Genomic DNA, 23,923 nt, shown 5'->3' with positions numbered 1-23,923 from the left:
CCAATGTAATAAGTTTAGAGCTGGTAAGAAACTTCATTTCCATTATTTTTATAGGTAGGGAAACAGAGAACTGGACAAGGTATGAAATAACTTTTCCGAAGTCTTACAGGTAGGAAATGGCACCGCTGAGATTTGAAATCAGGTCCTTTGAATCCCTTTGTGCATGTTGGACTTGAATAAAATTCTGTAATTCTTTGATTCTCTGACTCCAAATCTACTATTCTTTTCCTCTGCCTCCCAATATCCCTACCTGGTATCCCAGTATTATCCCTGGAAATGCAAATGGGTCTGGGCAGTATTAAGCCTTATGGAGTAAGCCTTGCAAGAACAGGACTGGGGCTGGGTTCCTGGCATGCTGAGAGGGGAGGTGGTGGGAAAGAAATGAAAGAGTAACTTTACTTGCCCTGCACTTTGCGTAGGCCATCCAGCTCAAGACTGGTTGAGGCTCAGGCTGAGGGCCTCTGCAGTCACCCATTTCCAAGAATAGAATTCCAATATACCTGAAGCTATAGAAAAAGTTCACTCTATGCATGGTGGCAGAATCAGACTTAAAAAAATTTAAAGTAAAATAAAAATGATGGAAATATGTCAATGTAATTAACCTTTCCCTACTGGTTTTGTATGTCCATGTTTTCTCCACTGTAAGAGTTGGGTTACTTGTATGACAGGTTCATTTTGAATTTTGTCCTGGTGATACTGTTTCTTTAACCACTAAAAGAAAGCAAGAGTATCAGAACAAGGGTAAAAAAACACAGGCACTGCCATTTACTAGCTAAATGACTTGAGGCAAGGTGTTTCACTCCTTTGGGCCTCAATTTCCTCATATGAAAAATGAGGGAGTTGGACAACACATCCTCTAAGGTCCTTTTCAGTTCCAGATGCAGGATTCTATGTACAGGATGGAGCAGGGCAGACATTTCATGGATAAAGATGTAGAGATGTAGGCAAAATTATAGCGGTAGGTGGACAGCTATGTTCCTGCAGTGTGATGTCATAGGGGAAAAAAAAGTACTGGATTTGGCCTCAGGGCACCTAGTTTAACACCCTACTTCTGACACCTAATACCTTTGTGATCTTGAGCAAGTCAAAACCCTGGGCCTCAATAATTGGGCATAATGGATAGAATGCTGGACTGGGAGTCAGGTATTCCTGGGTTCAAGTAGTGCTTTAGATGCTTTACTCTATGGCTTTAGGTAAGTCACAACTTCTCAAGCTTGGTTTCCTCATCTGCAATGAAGGGGTTAAAATTGATGGCCTCTAATGTTTTTCAGTTTGATACCTATGATCCCATGATCCTTCACTACAAAATGAAGTTAGATTGAATGATCTCAGAGACCCTTTCTAGCTTTAATTTTTATGCTCCTGAAGCATTATATGGAGACTCCAAAGTTCTGAGAAGTTGTCTTTATCCATCTGTTAGCATTGCTAACACTGACTTTTTTTGTTGTTGTTCGGTTGTTTTCAGTCATATCTGACTCTTTGTGACCCGTTTTGGAGCTTTCCTGGCAAAGATATTGGAGTGGTTTGCCATTTCCTTCTCCAGCTCATTTTATAGATAAGGAAACTGAGGCAAACAGGGTTAAATGACTTGTCCAGGGTCACAAAGCTAATAAATGTCTGAGGCCAGATTTGAAATCAGAAAGATGAGTTTTCCTGACTCCAGATCCAGCACTCTATCCACTGCGCCATGTAGCTGACTTTTCTAGGTAATTTAAATTCAACAAACATTTATGAAGTGTCCATTCTCAATCAACTAATCAATAAACGTTTATTAAGGGCCTACTATGTGCCCAGCACTGTGCTATGTGCTAGGGATACAAAAAGAGGCAAAAGACAGTCCTTGCCCTCAGGGAGCTTAAAACCTAATGGGGAGACAATATGCAAACAAAAATAAAACAAAATTATACACACACATATATATACATACACAGACACACATATGTGTCTATGTATGTATATATAAATATATGTGGTGTGTGTGCATATATATACACATATAATGTGTATATATATATATACACACACACACACACACACACATATATATATATATATATATACATACATACACATATACATATACACATACATATCAAGCTATAGTCAGGATAAATAGGAAATAATTAACAGAGGGAAAGCAGTAAAATTGAAATGAGTTGGGGAAAACTTCCAGTAAAAGATGGGATTGGAACTTAGAGGAAGCCACCCTGCGGAAGACACCAGAACATAATAAATATTTTGCAATTGAACAGATACCAGAATGCTAACACATTTTCTAATGAACTTCTTAATCTGATTGACCAAGGGAAGACATTAGAAGCTATCTGACTTGTAGGTCCTTTTGGTTTATTTTAGAGGATACTCATGGGTCTCTTTTCCTTGTCCTGGAAGAGGGTTATACATGTGTTGACATGCTTTGGTGACAAATCAAAGGGTGATATGAAGAGTGAGTCACTCTGGGTCTGAGGTTAACAAAGCCAGTCCAAGTACTATATAAAGAGGGACCATTAGGGAACCTTGTACAGAAGAGGAAGAAGGTGAACTGGCTTTAGCTAAAAGGTAGAAGAGATTCTCAGAATGAAGAGCTTTCTGCTGATATTGGCTCTGCATGCTCTATCTCCTATACTTTCCCAGCAAACCATCACACAACTCTTGAAAAGAATCTCTTGCTTGCAGAGGTAAGTTTTCCCATTGCATTGAATCTTTTTTTTTTGTATCTAGTATTTTTTATATCTAGTGCTTTGGTGGAAAATTGGTCAATGGCACTATTGTCCCACATAAGTGCTTAATAAATGCTCACTTATAGTCGATCCTCAATTAATGCTTGTTTGTTGATTTGCTGACTTTATTTTGAAAAGCACTAGTTTAAAAATGGCATGGGACAGCATTAGATAATTTACTATATCCATTTGGAAAATTAGAAGTGACAACTTCAAGTCTGTTTTGTATACATAATTTCCTTTGCCAAATAGGAATTTTTTAAACTAACAGTATTGGTTTTGAAGGAACATTTTGAGCTGGGGTAGAAAGGAAGCTATATTCCTAGTTTGTATGTTTTTAAGAAAGGGGGAAATTGCAAATATGAATTGTAGATGTGACAATAATTAGAGATATATTTTCACCTTACAATCTTTAAATGAATCTTTAGCTTGTCAGTTTAATAAGCTGAAACTGAGCAAGCACTGAATCAGCTCCCTTTATACTAGCAGCCTATTCAGATCATCTAGGCCACCAACTATTTTCTCTATCAGTGTTGTTTAGATGGGATAACCTCAACTCTTCCCTCTATTTGTCTTATTGCAAGAGGAAATGGAGAGATGCCAAGCTCAATGGGAATTTTTCTTTTTAGTATTTAATAATATTTGTATATTTTCCTTTTCAAGTCACAGGCTGGGGAATGTTTATATAATGTCTATCTTTTTTATGTGATCTGAATTTCTTTGAAGTTCCAGATGAAAATTGGTCTAATAGGATGCATAAGCACCAGAGAAAGTATGTCAGAATAAAAATGTAACTACCCAGATTGGAGGTGTGATAATTTATACAAGGGAACCACCACAGTCCAAGTGAGGTCACCACAGTCACTGCAAAGTTTCTAGCCATTTTAATAATGATGGAGAGACAGCATGACATAGAAGATTAGCCTTAGAGTCAGAAAGAGCTAGAGTCAGGTTCTGCTTTCTGACACATACAATCTATGGGACATAGACAAATCACTTAATCTCTGTGTCCCACACAGGTCTTAAAGATAACAAATTGTAGAGTGATTGTTGAGGTTGAACATACTTCCACACCAAGAGTTCTCCACAACAGTGAAGTCACAGGCTGAGATCTTTCATTCTACCCTGCCCCCACCTCTGCCAAAAAAAGAGAAACTGAGTACCAGTTTGTGTCTCAGAGTTCACCATTTTTTGATCTTCCTAAGACAGCTGGGATGGATCAGTGGAATCACAGTCAGCCTTTCTCAGTTGTATGTCCATACCCATAGGTGAAAAAGTTAAAAAATTTATTAATAGTTTTCTTATTTTTACATCACCTGCATCATCTTCATTTCCTGATGCATCTCTCTCTTCTCTCTTACCAAGAGAGTCATCCCTTGTAAGAAAGAATAAAAAAGAAAGAGAAAGAGGGAAAGAAAAACCAACTTAGCAAAACTAACCAACACATCAACCACTTCTGAAAGTATATACAATGTTCTGCACCCACAGTCATGACCTCTGGAAAGGAAGGAGGGAGGGAAGCTTAGTCAATATAATTACGCAAAGTTCATTTTTGTTGGCTTGTTGTTGCCTTTTCCACTCACGTCGATGTATTTGTATATATTATTTTCTTGGTTCTGTTTACTTCATTTGGAACCAGTTCTTATTGATGTTCCTAAGCAGATTAAATGAGAACTGAAAGAATCTTATAGGTGGGATAATTTTTTCTTATGTTTATTGCTTTACTTAGACTTACCTGGAAAATTTTTATGGCCTTAAAATGAATGAAGTGCCTTTGAATAAAGTAAAAGGCAATGACCCTGTAGTGGAGAAGATTGAGGAAATGCAGGAGTTCTTTGGGTTGGAGGTGACAGGCACACTGGATTCTGCAACTTTGGAGATGATGCAAAAACCTCGATGTGGAGTTCCTGATGTGCACGATTTTAGTGTATTTCCAAGTCGGCCAACATGGAAGAAATATGATCTCACCTACAGGTAACATTTTACTCAGGTATTTTTTTGTGCATAGTAACACTTGCCTTATCTGGAAACATAGAACTGTCAACAAGTTAGGGCACAGAGCTCCAAATGCTTAAAGCTTCAAATATGGAGACTGAAAATGTCCCTTGTTCCACCAAATTAATCTCATAAAGCCCAAATACTAAAGGTTATGAGCAATGTTCATGATCCCTGTAGTATAAGGTCTTGAGCCTTATTCAGAGCCTGTTGACTCTTGTTGTTCAGTTATTTCAGTAGTGTCTGTCTCTTCACAATGCCATTTGGTGTTTTCTTGGCAAAGATAGTTGAGTGGTTTGCCATTTCCTTCTCTGGATCATTTTATAGATGAGGAGACTGAGGCAAACAGGTGTAAGTGACTTGCCCACAGTCACACAGGTAGCAGGTGTCTAAGGTCAGGTTTGAACTCTGGAAGATGAGGCTTCCTGACTCCAGGCCCAACACTCTATCCACTGCTCCACTTTACACTGCTCTAATCTTAAATAGATTACTGCTATATAATAGATTCTAAGTAATTGACAGCAATTCCACTTCCTCACTAGCCATTTACTCTCCAACCCTGGGCAATCTGGTTTCTGTCTCTACTCTCTGTTGACACTGTTCTCTGGAAGGTTGACAATATCTCTGAACCATCAGATCCAATGGATTTTTTTTTAGTCTTCATTTTCTTTCACCTCTCTGCAGTATTTGACATTGTTGATAAGCCCCTCCTTTTAAAAATGCTATCTTTGTGATATTGACCCCCTTCTTTAGTCTGAGAACACTATACTGTTTCCCCAAATTTTAGAAAAGCATTTGATAACGTCTCTCATGTTATGCTTGTGGAAAAGATGGAGAGACATGGGCTAGATGAGAGAATAATTGACTGAGTTCATGGTTGTGTCACTAGGCTCAAAGAGTAGTCATTAATGATTTTATCTTGACTTAGAAGGATGGCTCTAGTAGAGTGTCCAGCAACCTGTGCTTAGCCCTGTGCTATAGAACATTTTTTAAAAATAAATAACTTGGATAAAGGAATAGACATCATGCTTATCAATTGTGCAGATGACACAAGGCTGGGAGAGATAGCTAGTAAGTAGCATGGATGACAGAATAAGATTTCTGAAAGTTCTTGGCAGACTAGAATGTTAGGACAAATCTAGTAAGACAACCTTTGTGAGGAGACATATGAAGTCTTACAAAGAGTGACTTGACAGATAGATGATGAGAGATTCATGGATAGACGCACTTTGTCTGAAAAGATCTGGGGATTTTCGTGGAATCGTGAACTGCACACGAGTCAAATGTATGATGTGGATGCCAAGAAAGCTTATTCAATTTCAGACTGCTTTAAGAAAATAAGAGCATACAGGAATAACGGAGTGGCAGTTCCACTTGTCTTTTACCTTGGTCAGACAATATTTGGTACATTATATTTAGTTCTTACTGCCACATTTTGTAAAGAATATCAATATGCAGTAGAAGGCAATCAGAATGGTGGAGGAACTCAACTTCACGTCCTATGAGGATGGATTGAAAGAACTTATAGGGAGCATGATAATTGTCATCAAGAATATGAAGGGCTAGCACATGAAAGAGAGATTAGTCTAATTATATTTGACTCCAGTGGGTAGAAGTTGCAAGAAATAAATTGAGGTTTGATGTAAGGACACCTGTTCTAACAATTAGAGCTCTCCAAAAGTGTATTGGGCTGCCTTGGAATATAGTGATTTTCCTCTTACTGGAGGCCACCAAGTAAAAAAAGCTAGATACCACTTGTCAGGGTAACACAGCTAATATGTGTCTAAGGCTGGATTTGAACTCTAGTCTTCCTGACTCCAGGCCCGTCACTCTACGGACCACCTGAATTTTCTCTCCCTGCATTACTGCATCCACTCCTTTTACTTCAACCTGCCTCTATTTGTATGGCTCCTCAATTAATATATCTATTAATCCACCCTGACCTCTCTCCAGACTCACTTTTTAACTATATTCTGTATGTCTCCATCTGGGTGTCTCAATGACGTCTTAATGCCATAAACTGAATTCATCAACTTTGTCTCTCCCTCTAACCCACTCTTCCAGACTTCTATATTTCTCTCAATTGTACCACAATTTTCTCAGTTGCTTAGGCTCAAAACTTAAGGTTCCACTTTTATTCTTCCTTTGCCTCTGATTTCCAATTAACTACCAAATCTTACTGTTCTCTGTCCTAATATCTCATATCTATCCCATTCCATTTATTCCAGTTGCCACCAACATAGTTCAGGCTAGGTGTTTATTGTTATAATGATGAAAATGGAAGGGACCTTCAAACTCTATTTTGCACTACAAATTAAGTTGTAAATAATGACTGACTAATTGTTAAAGGCAGCCCTTTATCAGTGTATTTTCCAAGGGCCCCACCTGTTCTTAATTTGCCTCAGTTTAGGCCCTGACCTATTTTTTCCCTGGATGATTGAAACATCCTCTTAACTTGTCTCTTTATCTCCTCTCTTTGTCACCTACAACCCTTTCTACACCGGCTGTCAAGTGAATCCTCCTAAAGCAAATCTCCAATCCTGTCACCCTTTTGCTCAAATCAGTAGTGGCTTCCCATTGCCTCTTAAAACCCTAATACTGATATTTAAAGTTCATCATCCGTATGATCTTGGGGAAATCATTGCATCTCTCTAGGCCACAGCTTCCTTATATGTTAATGAGTGGTTGGATTAGGTAATTTTGCAGGTCCCTTCTGGCTCTAATATGTTTGTTTGCTTTAAAATTATGCTTCAACTTTTCTTGTTATTTATTTATTTATTTATTTGTTGATTTATTGGAGGCAAACGGGGCTGTCAAATGCCCAGGCTAACACAAGTAGCAACTGTCTGAGGTTGGATTTGAAATCCAGTTCTCCTGCCTTCAGGGCCAGTGTTCCATCCACTGTGCCACCTAGCTGTCCCTTTTCTTTCTAATCATGTCACCCATTACCCCTACTTTATACATTCTACCCTGGAGCCAAACTGTACTGTTCACTGTTCTTGTTTTCCACTTATACTTTTTCATGCACTCTTCCCTGTGCCTAATACTTCATTGACCCCATTTCTTCCTGACTCCTACACATCTTTCAAGGCCTTGCTTAGCTAATCTTCTTTCTAGTTTTCCCTCATCCCCTAAGAGAGGAATTACATACACACATACATACACACATATATACATGTATACATATATACATATGTATACATGTATATATGTGTGTGTGTATGTGTATGTATATATGTATATGTATGTGTGTGTATATATATATATATATATATATGTATATACATATATATATGTATTTTTTTTTTGCATCATGCTCCCCTTTGGCAATCTAGTGAAGCCTATGGAACCCTTTTCAGAATAATTTTTTAATTACATAAAATACATAAGATTTGAGAGAAATTATTATTAATATCCAATTATGAGGGAGATCCAGGCCTTTTCCCTGTCCTGTTCAAAGCCCAACCTTTGAAGGATAGTACTGACTTTAATGAAAAATTTACCCCAACTAGACTATCTTAGTTAAGATGAATTTCTGCCCATTGTGTTCTGCTCAAGCAAGTTTGGGTGGAAGTAGTTCCTTCCTCTAGATTGCCCAAGGCTGGATGTGGTCTGGGTGTAGAGATAGTCTTTTTTGTCCAAGAGTGACATGATGTCACTCTCTCAGCCCTTCATTGGAGTAAGCCTACTTCTCATTGTAATATTCATTCTCTTAACCAATCAGAATTGATTGCCACCCTCAGGAATATCCACTCTTCCAAGGGCATATAAATTGTGAGCCCAGTCCCATGAGGGGTCTTTGGCATTCAAGAGTGTCACTGACCCTTTTAACTAAGTAATAAAATGGTTAATTACCCAGAAATTATATCCCTCAAACTTTTAAAACATCACAGATTACAAAGGAAATCAAATACATTACAATAGCATTCAAAAAGTTCACAGACCTGAGGATAAGGACCCTTAGCCTAAAGCATGAGTAATCTCTGATTAGCATAGCTCTTTGTTGTGTGGTCTCTAGGTGTCTAATGTGTACACATATATACAGATTACATATATGTATATGTATATGTGTGTGTGTATGTTCCAGATGACCTCTGAGGTCCCTTCCATCTCTGTGTCTATGACATCTCTTAGGATCTTTAGGACCTCAGAGGTCATTTGGTCAAACTCTCCCATTCTACAGATAAGAACATTGAAGTCTACAGAGGGAAAATTATTTGAACAGGCTCACATAGATAACAAATGGAAGAGCCATAGTTTGAGCCACTTTAGATTGGAAGCTCCATGAGGACAGGGCTTTGAAGTACAGTGCCTTGTACATAGTAGGTACTCAATCAGTATTTGCTGAATGAAGGAAGGAACAATTGCCTGAAATCAGGGGGGTGAATTGTATAAAGAACTATTCAAGCAGAGCAGTCTGGACCAATGGTAACAAGTCAATATTCCTATATACTCAATGCCCAATACAATGGAGGCATCATGATTATAGCGCAATTTTAAATATTAAATATGTTAGCAATTGGGCCAAGGACAAGAAATTGGGTTGTGATATGCTGTTAAATTCAATTAAAGTCAACTAACATTTATTAAGTACCTACTAGCTGTGTGACCCTGGGAAAGTCACTTAACCCTGCTTATCTGTAAAATGATCTGGAAAAGGAAATGGCAACCTACTCTGGTATCTTTGACAAGAAAACCACAAATGGAGTCACAAAGAGTTGGACACAAAACGACTGAATGATGACAACATCTTATTGCTTACATTTTCAGTGGCTGAGGCAGGGACAGAAAGGAGTGAGAGAATTTGGAACTGAAAGTAAAAAAATAAAAAAATTTAAAAAATATTAATAAATACAATGTGCCAGACATTGGGCTAGATGAGGGAAATATAAAGACAAATGTGAATTATTCCCTTGCTTAAGAAGTTTATGTTTTATTAGGGAGATTAGACACATACACAAGTAAGTAACAATATAATATATACAAAGAAATGCAGATTAATTTCAAGAGGGACTCAGTGCTAGTAATTGAGAATATGATGAAAGTCCTTGTGCAGCATATTGCGTTAAAAATAAAATTTCCTTTTAAAATAGCTAAAGGAAGCAAAGCTTCAATTATCTGTAAAATTCATTGCTATCAAATGCTTTATCCCATGAGATACTCTATTCCAATATCAGTCAATAACTTCCATTTTTTTCTCATTATTTTTGATAAAGAATAACAAACTATACCCCTGACATGACTAGAGCTGATGTGGACTATGCCATTGAGAAAGCTTTTAAAGTATGGAGCAATGTAACCCCTCTGACATTCAGAAGGATTTATGAGGGAGAAGCGGATATAATGATATCTTTTGCATCTGGAGGTAAATAGCCTTTAAGATTTAACACTTACTTTACCCAGATTGTTCTCAGTATAGCTGATAATGTGAAGCAAAGAACTCAATTTTGTTTTTCTCTTCCAAGCTCATGGTGACTTTTATCCTTTTGATGGCCGCGATGGCACCTTGGCTCATGCCTATGCTCCTGGCACTGGGATTGGAGGAGACGCTCATTTTGATGAGGATGAAAGCTGGACAGCAGGAACAAGAGGTAGGGTAAAAAAGAAGCTCTTTTCTTATTGTGTCTATCCTACAAATGATACCAGACTACTCAGATGTCTTCCTTCCTTCCTTCCTTCCTTCCTTCCTTCCTTCCTTCCTTCCTTCCTTCCTTCCTTCCTTCCTTCCTTCCTTCCTTCCTTCCTTCCTTCCTTCCTTCCTTCCTTCCTTCCTTCCTTCCTTCCTTCCTTCCTTCCTTCCTTCCTCCCTTCCTCCTTCCTTCCTTCCTTCCTTCCTTCCTTCCTTCCTTTTTCTTCCTTTCTTCTTTCCTATTGCCTCTTTCTCTTCCACAATCAATTATTGAGTGTTTACTATGGTCTAGACATTGTGCTAGACTTAGGAGAGAAAAAAGCTAAAAATGAAATAGACTGTGCCCTCACTGAGAGAGTGGAGAGAGTCAAGGAGACCCAGGATAGATCTCTGAGACACATCCACACATAGGAGTCAGGATCAGATGGCTAGATGATGACCCAACCATAGGAGTAAGATCAGAAGAAAGTGGTGTCACAAAAAAAAGGAAGAAATAACACCTAGGAGGAAGGCTTGGTCAACACAGTTAAATGTCACAGAGGTTGAAAAGGAAAAGGACTAGAAGAGGCCATAGGATTTGTTAAAGATTATTTGTATCCTTAGAGAGAGCAGTTTCAATTCTGTGATGACATTGGATACCAAATTACAAGAGATTCAGAAATGAATAAAAGGTAAAAAAGTAGAAGCAATGAGTGTAGGCCTTTTAATTTTTTCACCCTTGGAGTTTGGTTTTGATAGAAGAATAATATGGGATGATAACTTGAGGGGATAGTAGAGTCAAATAAAAGGATTTTTCTTGTTTGTTTTTAGAACAGGGGAGAGTGTGTTGTAGGAATTTAAAGTAGAGAGTGCCTGGCATAAATCTTCTGGTCTTTCAAGCATGATGAAATTTAGGCTGATTCAGACCTCCAACTGGATTAGCATCCAATGGATTAACATCCATTGTACAGAGCTTCTTTGGGATGATTCAGGGTTTATCACACTAGGGAGCTGTGAATACTTTTCTAAAAGGCCTGCATTTATACATATTTTCACTAAGAAAGGACAAGCAACCTGAGGGGAAAATCATCAAAGAAATGTGCCCAACCCAACCTGATTGAGTTTGCTCAAACGGAATTCCAGCATTTTTATAGGGGCCAGATCTTCCCAAGAATCTTTCTGGAGAATCCATTCAGCTTTTGCCTGAAGCTCATGAAATTCTTCTTAATGAGGAGATTTGTTTATTTTTTAAAAAGGAAAAACAAACAAACAAAAAAAACAGGCACTGATCCAGGATTAGGCCTTAGCTGTAATTAACCACCCCAATGTGTTCAATCAGATTTTATGGAGTTTGTGATGTGTAAAGTATAAGGGGGCCACGTGTTAGATTGCTTCATAGAATATTTTGTAGCTAGAAAAGACTGTAGGATGATCTGCTCCTCATTTTACAGATGAGAAAACTGAGGGTCACACAGCTGGCAAGCGTCTTAATAGGGTCTACAACCCAGGTCTCCTGATTCCTATTTCAATACACTTTCCTCTGTACTCTGTTGTCTCCTTGCTTTAAGTAGGCTGAAGTAAAAAACAGGTAATCCTATATCTCATCATTGATAATCTTTAATTGAAAAAAAAACAGCATCCATTAAAAACAACAGGCTATAATATAATCTTATTTTTTTTGATTGAGCAAAAGAAGAAGGTTTTTTTTTTTGTATATTGATATCCAAATTTTGGATTTGGGATACTTAATGAACATAATTTTTTGCCCTAAAGACTCCATTCAATGTGAAAATGATTGCTGTCTTGCCTTCCTGACCCAACATGAGGACAATGTCCATATCACTCCCATGTTTCATCCCTATGCTCCTTGGCTTCATTCAGGGTTCAGGGAATGTAGTGATGTCCCCCAATATGTTCTCCTAACACTTACTAGTGTTTTCAAAGAAGCTAAAAAAGTATAGGAGAGGGTATTTGAGAAACAAATAAGTGCTACAAGTAACAGACACTTCTTCTCCTCTACACTCAGGGAATGCATACTGTCTAGCAGGGAGAAAGAAGAAAACAGAAAGCAAATACTGTAATTTGGCAGTGCATTTGTAATCAAATTTTGTGTCTACTTGAATTTGTTAAAATCATTGAAATTAGACTTGATATGAGGAACTGTAGAAGGAGCTGGGATCACTGGGTCTGGAGAAGACAGGATTTAATAATAGTCTACAAAATAAAAATGCAGAGGGTTCTCAAATATATGAGAGTAACCAAATATTCTCCATCTTCCACAAGCACTGAACAAGAGGAAAAAGGCTTGAGTCAAAGCAAGAGACATTTGAAGTTAGGAGGAATTTTGATTCAATTTGATTAAATAAACGTTTATTACATGCCTACTGTGTCCAAGGTACTGAATTCAGTGCTGGGGATATAGATATCAATGAAACAGTTCCTGACCTCAAGGAGCTTACATTCTACTGAGAACATGAAATACTGTCATTCGTGGGGATGAGTTATCTAGGGAGCTTCTAAGGAAGTTCTTTCACTAGCTATCTTTATCAAGCAAACATTTGTACCTTTCTGGCTTAAATATGATTCTGCTGGAGAGTGAAGGAATGGGCTAGATGAACTCAACCATTTGTTAGAATATTTTTATTGGCTAGAAAAAATGCACAAATCTAAATAAAACATAAAAAACTTGGCTCCTCCTTCCTCTTGCATCCAGTCCCTCCTCCCAGCTTCTTCCTTCTTGCTTCCTCTTGCTGCCTTCTGGTCCCTGAGACTGGAAATAGCTGGACAGAGCCTGGAGGGCAGAAAGGTTCAAAGGAGATAATTTAGCTAGGTCATTGGTCATTGCAGTAGGAATAGAAAACCTCCCAGAGTTGAGCTTGATGTGTAGGCCCATTTATTTGTATAACTGTACCCTTTATTTAATATTTACCTATGAATATCACTGATTTTTACCTGGATTGTTTCCTTTTCAGGATACAACTTATTCCTTGTTGCTGCTCATGAATTTGGCCATTCACTGGGTCTCGATCATTCTAGAGATCCACAAGCCTTAATGTATCCCAACTACAGGCATGTTGACCCCAGCCAATTCCGCCTTTCTCAGGATGACGTCAAAGGCATTCAGACCCTCTATGGTAGGCACCAATAGTTTATTTTTTAACATCATCTAATATCTCTTATGAACATGAGAAAATGAGGTCAAGATGTTGGAGTTAAAAGACACCTTAGAAATCACCTACTCTAGTTCTCTGATTTTATAGATAAATCAAACTAAGGCCTAGAGAGGTGAATTGACTTTATGGAGTCCTGTCAACTAGTGGGATAGCTAGGCCTAAAACCCAGGGGTCCTGGCTCTGAGGCTGGTACACTTCCTACTTCACCAAACTAATTCTCCATTTTGAAAAGAGTGTCAAACAGAAGAGTAACTCCATCGGAAAAGTTGCAGGAGAATCATGAAAGTAAAATACAGATAAAGTAGATGAAAGTAGGACTTCTTTTTCTTAGACAGGAGAAACTATTACATAAAATCATGCTAAATAATTTTTTTAAATCACCAAGCCATTAACTTTTTCAGAGACAGAATGCAGAATGCTCAAGTCATTTCCATTCATTATTGTTCAAGAAAATATATCATGTTTTAAAAGAATTCCATAGATTCCATAGTATGAATTTTCTCATATGATAGCATACAAAGTTTTTCAAATATTTCTGGGGCTTTTTTCAGGAGGTCCAGTGAATCGTCCTTCTAAGTCACCAGAATTACCCTCCAAACCCACCACGAAGCCAAACGTTTGCAGTTCCTCCATGACATTTGATGCTATTACCACACTCCGAGGAGAAATCATTTTCTTTAAAGACGGGTAGGCCAACTTTTGAACTAAACTTGCAGGATTGTAGAATTATAAAATTTGGTTCTGGAAGGGACTTTAGAGGGAGACAGTACGGCATAATGCTGGGCTTGGAGTCCTAGGTTCAAGCCTGCCTCAGACACCTAGGTGTGCTACTCTGGACAAGTCATTTAACCTCCCTCAAGCTCAGTTACCTCTTCTATAAAATCAGTACAATGAAAGCACCTGCCTCCTAGGGTTGTTGTAAGGATCAAATGAGATAATGCCTGTAATTCCCTTTGTAACCTTCAAATGCTATAGAAATGTTAACTGTTATTATTTAGCCCAATCCTGTGCACAGCTTGTTCTTGTATATAGCTTGTTTGCACATGTTTGTTAGTTCTTTGTATCCCCCATTAGATTGTAAGCTCCTTGAAGACAAGGACTATTTTTGGGGTATCCCCAGTGCTTAGTATAATACCTGGTACATAGTAAGTTCTTAATAAATTTTGTTGACTGACCCTTTCATTTTACAAATAAGAAAACTGAGGCTCAGAGTGGTGAGTTGACTGCTACAAACTCACTGGTAGAAAGTGGTAAAGGCTAGATTTTAAGCCAAGGCTTCTGACTCTGAATCAGTACTCTTTCCACCAAATCACATTCCTTTACCAGGTTGTAACTCATGCCCTAAAACTTCCATTTTACAGGTAAGGAAACAGCTCCAGAAAGATGGAGGAACTTTAAAAAGTATAGATAGCCAGCTACTGGCAACTGTGTCAGTGGGATGCCAAGTTCTATCTATATGGTACCACATAAATCATTTAAAAAAAAGAAAATGTTAATTGGCTGACTATTTCATCTAATGATAATCAGCTTAACTGACTTCTTTTTTAGTTAAATGGACTAGAAGTTTTAATATTAGATGACATGAGGTCTGTGTAACATAAGGAGAAAGCTTGCATGAAAGCACAAAAATAATACTCAAAGCTATTCTAAGGAGGTATGGGGGGGGGTCTGGGGCTGTGTCTCGTAGGAACAAAAGCAGATTTATCTTTTAACAATAAGAATGTTGGAAACCAGGCAGAACTTCTGCCATTGGACCCCAGAAACAATATCTTACATGATCCACTATTTCTGGAAACATTGCCATTATCCTCACCATCATTGTCCTCAAATATTTGTCTAGTACATTTCATTTTTTCACATCTATGATTCCATTTTATCCTTTCAACTCTGTGAGTTAGGTGGGACAAGTATTATCATGCCCTTCTGATAGACGAGGAAACTGAGGCCCATTCTTGATTAACATTACATACACATCACACACTCTGTGGCTGAGCCAACATTAGAACCCAAGTCTCCTATCCTAGGCCTAAGCTCTGTCCATTACGCTGCACTCCCTCTCATCATCAAGAATTGTTGCCATCATCAAGAATTAACCTGATTTCACATTGTTGAAAGAATTCAGGTGCTGCTGAAAGAATTGTACTAGACTGACCCTTATGGTCAAGAAGATCAGAATCCGAGACAAATGCTGCCATGGACACAGATGCATAGAATGTAAAGACAGCACAAAAGAAACTTTAGCCAGCACACGCATGGAAGGAAAAAGCATTTTTCAAGTACCTATAATGTGCTAAACACTTTACAAATGTTATCCCATGTGATGCTCACAACAATCATGGAAAGTGGGTGCAATTATTATCTCCATTTTATAGTTGAGGAGATGGAGGCAGACAGAGATTAAGTGACTTCCCCAGGATCACACAGTAAGTGTCTGAGGCCAGATTTGAACTTAGACCTTCTTGACACCAGAATTCAACCTCCTGAATATAGAATGAGGTAATTCTTCTGTCTATACATTGTCTTTCCTATCAGGTTCTTAATGCGGAAACAGCTCCAGAACCCTGAAGTGATCGTTCATTTGCTTTCCTTATTCTGGCCATCTCTACCATCTGGCATTCAGGCTGCCTATGAATTTGAATCTAAGGATCAAGTTTTTCTTTTTAAAGGTGACTACATGCATTTGTTTTTTTTTCTCTCAATTATTTTTGACAGTGAATACACCTGAAGGAATTCAAAGTTAAGGAACATGAATAGCTTTTATATGATATGGTATACTTAATTCATATATCTTTGGTATATACCAAATTGCTTAAGACTCTGCAACTTTTCCGCTGTGAACTGGCACCCAGGATAGCCCCAATACCCATATCATATTAACACAAAATCATAATCATAGAATTGGAAAGGACTTTAGCAACCATCTAGTCTAACTCATATAACATACTCAGAAATCAGTCATCCTTTTTTTGCTTGAAGACCTTTAATGAAGGGGATCCCACTACCTAATACAAGTTTATTAAAACAAATACAAATGTAAGATATGAAAAAGTAAAATGGTCATATCAATGGAGGGACATATGGGGAGATGGGAAATAGTGCACTTTCAAGGACAGCTTTCTTTGATCAAGAACGCTCTTCTGTCAATACAAACAGGTATCTGAATTTTCAATGCATTTATAGGTCTAAAATAAGTTTAAAGCATACATATTTCTACTTTCTAGTCTGCTCATTAAAAATACAACTTCAGCTTTGTTTTTATTATGATTTATGTATAATATTAATATAGTCCTGCAGATGAATGCAGCCTGTATATATGACTGAAAATATTGGGCAAGGACTGAAAAAATGAGACTGTGTCAAGCAGTGACTGAATTTCTTTTTAATTGCCTATGTACCCTCCTCACTCTTAAATTTCTTCAAGCTACTCATTATTATGGAAAAGGTGAACAATGTTTGGGTGAATTTGTGGAATGGATTATGGGCTAAATGTTGCAGGGTTGTTACTTTTAAAAAAATCCATATGTTAGATTTTATTAATGCTTCCATTTTAAGCCCCATTTAGATCTTGGGCAAAGAGGAAAGCAACATTTTAAAATTAAGTTATTTTTCTTCACAGACAGCAAGTACTGGGTGGTCAGTGGAACAAACCTTCTAACACGATATCCCAAGAACATCCATTCTCTGGGCTTCCCAAGCTATGTGAAAAAAATCGATGCAGCTGTTCATAATCCCTTTTCTGGAAAAACCTATTTCTTCGTAGGAGATAATTACTGGAGGTGAGGTTCATTGTTTAGTACCTTTGCCTTAAAAATAGAAAGGCAGAAGTGAGGTAGGAAGGGCATCCTGTAGTTAGCCTCCCTTCCCTACTTTAGAGGCAGAGCACATAGGTGGCTTTTTTATCCCTTTTGATGCTTAAGACCAGCATCAAATCTAATCATTTTTAAGGAACACTAGTCTAGATTGAGTGATGGATTACTAATGCCTTTTGGGGTTCTGATATACTTGAAATGTCATAGGAACATGAAAACAAAGTTAGATCATTTAAGCAGCTGGCAAGGGAGGAAGGATCCTAGTGAGTGGGAATCCTCTACCTCCAGGGAGGCAGAGAACCAGAGCAGTTTAGAAGGCAGAAGGGGCCCATCATTCTGCCATGCAGGGTTTAAGTATAAGTGTTTCTTGACTGAGCACAAATCTGTCATGACAAGACAGAAGATTTGTCTAGTTTGGGCTCTTCTGAGTTTTAATTAATATTCTAATCTCAGAGGAAGGACATTGGATGTGGTAGGTAAGATTTGTAGCGGAGCTGGGGGCTTTTTATTCAATCTCTCGCCCCTATCAAGAGATGTTAGGCTTAGCAGGTAACAGTCTGAATTTGGATGGAGAGGCCCAGCTATGGAGCACACATTGATATTAACTGGAGATTCTTGCAGAATGAGAAGTCATTTAATACCCATTCTGGCATAGCCTTTAGTAGGCTTGGGATCTTCTGAGTTGGTATGGGCAGAGGGGAGGGAGGCAAGGTTCAGTGGTAGCTGGGAAAAGCAGGATCCATATTGGTGCTTCCATTCCCACCTATTTTCCTTCTCCTTTCTCTGGTGAGGAAACATACCCAAGGTTGCCTTGAGGGAAGGGTGTTCCAATGATGGATGATATAGGAGAGAATTCCCTTTCCTAGTTCAGCAAAATGATTAGATAATTATTAATCACATAAATACGATAGGACTGCCACAACAGACAAAAGGAAAGGGCAGGATCATGCACATTTGAGCCATGTCTCTGAGGATATAATGTAGGAACTCATGTTTACATGGTGAATTCTCATTCACAAATGCTTTCCTTGCAATAACCCTATAAAAACATAGTGCATGAATATTACCCCTAGTTTATAGATGAAGAAAGTAAGGATCAGAGAGGTGACATGACTAGTCTGTAGTCACATAACTAGTAAATATCTATCAGTGTCAGGATTCAAACCCAGGTCTCTTGATGTTAAAAACATTCTTTTCTCTATGTCACGTCAGACTTTTTGGAGAGTACTATCAAGATCATGGGACCATAGATTTAGAAATGAAAGGGACCTCAGAGGTCATTGAGTCCTATCACCTTATTTTTACTATAGTAGAAACTGAGGCCCAGGGAATTTAAGTGGCTTTTCCCATATCACACAGCTAGTAAATGCAGGGATTCAGTCCCAGATCCCTCACTAAGTGGCTGTGTAACCTCCAATAAGACACATGCCTTCCAAGTCATTTTCTGCATTTGTGGAATGAGTGAGCTGGACAAAATTATCTCTAAAGTTTCCTTGCAGCCTTCCGTATCTGCAACATCCATGTAACAAGGGCATTGCTAACTTTAAAAGTTCATAGGTGAGAGCTCTTAAAAAGAAGAGAGTTACTGGATGTGGCTGCATTCCCCTGTAATCCCTGCTGGGGGTGGAGGGCAGGCTGAGCCTGATGGATTGCTTGAGAGAGGGAGTTAGGGCTGCAGCAGGCTTAAGTTAATTGGGTATCCACATTAAGTAAATTCCCCAGGTTCTCCAGAGGTGGAAGGAGGGGATGGCAACAGGCTGCCTAAAGAGGGCTGAATTAACCGAGTTTAGAAACAAAGCAGGAAAAAAAAAAGAAACAAAACAGGTCAAAGTTGCTGTGGCAATCAATGAAGGATTATGCCCATGAATGCTGCTACATTTCTAGCCTGGCTAAGATAGGGAGACCCTATCTCCTCTATCCTTATCCCCCTTCCCCCCAAAAAAAAAAGAAAAAGGAAAGAAGGGAAGAAAGGAAAGAAGGAAGGAGTGAGAGAATGGCCCCAAGTATCAGAGAGTCTTTGGGGGAATGTAGGGATAGATAGAAGATTGACTACTATCCAATTTTCTGATAGAGCATTTCTTAATGATTTCTTTGCTCAGGTACGATGAGAAGAGTCATTCAATGGACAAGAGTTATCCTAGACAGATTGCTAAAGCATTTCTAGGAGTTGGACCTAAAGTGGAAGCTGCCTTTTACTACAACAGTAAGTATTTTGATGCTTTTTAAGAAACAAGAAACCTCTTTGAGATTCTCCAGCTGAAGAGCTTTCTCTAAATTATTAAGGAATAAACATGGGAATAAACTGGCAAAGATAACACAAGCCCCCAATCCTCTCCAGGGTTCTCATAGCCAGACTTTGGTAGGGAGTGGAGATCAGGATGAGCTACGGATCTACTGTAGCATTCTCTGGGGCACACTGATAGTATCTCTCAAATTCCTAATGAGCTTTCAGTGAGACTGTGCACTCAATTCCCTGACATCTGCTCTCAGATAAATTCCTGTCTGCACAGTGATCAAGATTATGTAGCACATTAATGGGCAGACTTCCACTCTCTGATATGGGAACAAGGGAGCATATCCTGGACAATCCCTAAAGCCCTTTCCCTTTCCCTCAAAAGTGCTGGCATTGCCTCAAGAATCCACAAAGTTAGCACTGTTCTTTGGGGCCTGTGAGTCGACTTAAGATAGGCCAGCCCTAGATAAGATGCTGAAGGGCTAGGATTGGTTTGATGTATGTGGTACATAGGAAGGATGTTATAATAGTAACATAAGAGGTTCCACTGATATTTGGCAGCACGGGTCCAGATACAAGTAGAATAACCTTAGATCAAAACACACAATTGCCCAGGGACCTAAAGCTCCATTTTCCATTTCAAATTGTATTGTAAATAATGACTACTCATGGGGTAGAGCTCCCTAGTTCACTTATCAAGTAAAGGAACTCTTCCAGTAGTCTCCTCCTAATTAGCCACTCACCTGACCATTATGACTGGGTAACTTTACCTCAGGGCTCTATTTGTTCTTTTTTGACTGTTGTTTAGAATTTCCAAACGTATACATCAACAAGTCTGACAAGTTTCACACCGTAATTTCCCATCTCTGTAAGAAGAGGGGGAGGATCCTTTTCTCCTTCCTTATCTTCTTCCAAATCCAAGTTTGATCATTATAATTTTTGTCTTACCTGTTTATAATTATTCTAATCCACCAATGTGGGACATGCCCAATCCCCCTTCCCATGATGACAGCTCATAGGGCTTGAACTACCGATGAATATTTTCATTTTGTAGCTCCCCCACTTCCAGCCCAGCAAGAGAAAAATCCCAGATATTCTCATTAAGTAGCCCTAGGACACTAATGGTCTCCAGAACTCTCAAAAATAGATGACTCCTATCCTCTTTAAGATCTAGGAGAACAGAAAGACATGTTCATTGGATTTATAGATGACACAAAGGGACCACTAATAGAAAAAGTCAAGGTACAAAATGACATGGATAGGGTAGAACAATGGTCTGAAAATAATAAGATAACATTTAATCAGGATAAAAGTAGAATTGCCGTTTCTTTGCATTTTAAAATCTATGTCAAAGGTACAAGTTGGCACGGGAAGGAAGACAACATTGGAAACGAGTTATGGGTTTTTGTGGATGGCAAGTTCAATATGAGTCAACAGAGAGGCCAAGAAAGTGAATATAATCTTACAGTACATTAATAGGTACATGGGGTTTAACACAAAAACATTGATAATCTCAGTTGTGATCAGCTCTGGCTCTGCCCTGCCTGTATTTGTAACATTGTATTCAGGTCTGGGCATCACATTTTAGGAAGGTCGTTGATAAGTTAAAAATTTCCCAGAGAAGGCTAACCAGGAAGGCAAGAGGTATAATGCCTTCCTGATTTCTAACTATAACCTTACCCACTTCTCCCCCAACTCTCCCATCAAAGTAGGGAAGGATTTGAGTCATCAGCTCAGTGAGTCAGTTTGCAGGAACTAAAGATATTTAACCTAGAAGAGATGGGGGGGAGGGAAGTGAGCCATCTTTAAGTTCTTTAAGACTGTCCCATGAATGGTTGAATGAATGAATGAAGCTTATTATGAGCCAGGCTCTGTGCTAAGCTGGGGATACAAAAAAAATATAAGCAAGGCCATCTTTGTCTTCAAGGAACTCATATTCTAATAAGGGAAGACAGCCCATGAAGGGAAGTTAGAGGGACAAAAATTAGGGAGCGAGAAGGGTATGCAGTCCGTGATAGGATTTGGAAATGGCTAATGAATGGGGTGACCTGCTTCAGGGCAAGATAAAGTGACTCCTCACCTTTAAGAACCCAGGATCTCAGGGGTCAGGATCCAAGTTCCTGTGGTGGAAGGAGGCAGAGTGTAGGCAGCATGGTTTGGAAATTGGAGAAAAATTTTGTTTTATGTATATAAAACTTATTAATAATTAATTAATATCTAGAATAAAATGGGTTGGGGGGAGGGGACTACTGAGTTCGCTAACACTGGCTAAGGTTGGGTGATCACTAGCTAAAGATGTAATAGATGGACTTCCTGTTAAGCTCCAGACTGGGCTTCTGTCATACATGCGGTTCCTTTCAACTCTAAGAGTCTGTGACTCTAAAAATGTAACCATTTGAATTTGTTTTTCATTTGTAGGACACTACTACTTTTTCCAAGGAGCCAAGCAACTTGAATATGACATCTTTTCGAACCGTGTTACTCAAGTTCTGAATAGAAACAGCTGGTTTGGTTGTTAGAAACAGAACCCGTGGGCTGATGGTCTGATCCAATTAATTTATTTCATTAATTTATTGAACATAAACTCTTTGCCCAGAATTGTGCTAGGTTTTCCCTATTTTGATAGACCCATGATTTATTTCATCTATATATGGGGATGAAGAGGGATATATCTACCAATACATCTGCTAGGGTTCTTGTCCTTTTCATGATGTAAAATGTAGTCTACATTCAAAACATAGACATATTTATATATTGTTAACTAATACTCAACTAACTTGATGAATAAAAAATGGAGATCATTTAAAAAAGTTGACTTAGAAAATAACAAATGGAAGCCTATTTTTTATTTTTTGGTACTTTGCACTTTCAAAAAGCCTCTATAACATAATAGAACATAGTTTTCTTGGGGTCCATGTTTTTACCCCTGTGTATTTGTCACTTACCATTTTAAGAGAAGAAAACCCTGCAGGCCAGGAGAAACTCCAGCCTGCCACTATAGGCTTTTGTTCTGGAACTGTGATTTTTTTTTTTAGTGTAGAGAGTTCCCAGTATGGAAATTCCCTCCCCTGATACAGACCCCCTTTCCTATAATTTATAGTCATAGAGAGCTGCATGGAGGCACTGAAAGGTTAAGTAATTTGTCCAAGGTCACAGAGCCAGTAAGTGTCATAGATAGACCTTGAACTTGGGTCTTCTTAATTCCAAGGCTGGCCTTTGGCCCTTGTGCTCATTATTTCATGGTATCTCTCTGGCTCACAGTAGAGGGCTTATTTAAATACAACCATTCTACCTTTAACCTCAGACATGAATTGTTTATGTGAAAATTCAAACTTATTTATAGTTGAATCAAGTGCATATTTCGAAAGTAAGGACAAAAGAAATCCAGACTTTCTCTTCAAGGTCAAAATGTCATCCTTGATTGTGTAATTAAAGTAAAAAAAATCTAAGAGTGTAATTTAACTACGTAACTTATTGCTTGTCATAATACCTACCATACTTATTTTTATTGTGCAATACCTATAATACTTTCTTAATTATTTTTGTCTTTTAACTGTATTTGCAAAGTGTTCTTATTATATGTTTTGCTCAGAAATAAATTTTTTTTAAGTCATACTTTGTTGGAATGATGTTTGATCTGCTTAACACATCAGACTGCACTTTTAAAACTCCTATTTTGATCTCTGACTTGTCTAAATGTTGGGGATCCGTAAGGATGTAGAGGGCCACAGGCTGTTCATGAGGTCTCACTGATGGGTGGAGGCCCCTCTGGGGGGCTGATCTATGAGCAAAGGTCGCCTGGTTCGGTGCTCCATTCTATGGATCTTTAACAATCTTTAACTCCCTTAGTTATTGTATGGTCATTAGCAGTTTATCTGGGATTGGAGTCAGATAAGTGCACAGGATGTGCATGCACTGTCTTTAGCACAGCATGAGCTCTACGTCATCTTGACTTGAGAAGTTCCTGTTACTTTACTACTTAAGTGAATGCTTTGTTGTCTCCACCTCATCAATGCACATTCGAGACAGAAGGTTAAGCTGGCCTTATCCCTTCAGAGTTAGTATAGGATCCTTGCTCTTGTGGTGAGCTGAGTTAGCTGTGCACAACATCTAAATAAAATAGGCGTCTTTGTTTTTAGACTCAATTGTCTGAGGGTGAATCTATGTGGGACAGCCCTTCTAAGGTGGGAGGCTAGGAAAGTTCAGGTCTGATTTGGACCCCTGTCTTTAGTTGCCAGCTCCCTTGGCCTACATCAGAACTTCCCCAAGGCTATTTGAATCCACCAGTCCTTCCAACTCTCATTCAGACTCCCAGGCAGCAAATTAGAGTGAGATGAAACTGTTGCTTCTAACTTGGCTTGCTCTTAAAGCTAAGGTCAAAATAA

At 38.5% G+C, this 23,923-nt stretch overlaps 1 protein-coding gene across 1 annotated transcript; it reads left to right on the top strand.

The window, feature by feature from the left end:
- The first annotated feature begins 2,577 nt into the window (after positions 1–2,577).
- On the top strand, positions 2,578–23,098 carry LOC110214965 (macrophage metalloelastase-like). Its single transcript, XM_020996130.1, is given in 11 exon segments — positions 2,578–2,608; positions 2,611–2,678; positions 4,450–4,694; positions 9,932–10,080; positions 10,181–10,306; positions 13,296–13,457; positions 14,048–14,183; positions 16,029–16,162; positions 17,113–17,272; positions 19,405–19,508; positions 21,957–23,098. Coding segments are annotated over 11 exon segments (1,416 nt in total). The 3' UTR covers positions 22,058–23,098.
- The last annotated feature ends 825 nt before the right edge of the window (positions 23,099–23,923 follow it).

This window comes from Phascolarctos cinereus, unplaced genomic scaffold (assembly GCF_003287225.1).
Source record: "Phascolarctos cinereus isolate Bilbo 61053 unplaced genomic scaffold, phaCin_HiC Scaffold_726;HRSCAF=1367, whole genome shotgun sequence".
Classification (NCBI taxonomy): Eukaryota; Metazoa; Chordata; class Mammalia; order Diprotodontia; family Phascolarctidae; genus Phascolarctos; species Phascolarctos cinereus.
Note: the sequence above shows the minus strand (reverse complement) of the source record. Positions and strands in the feature narration are given on the sequence as shown.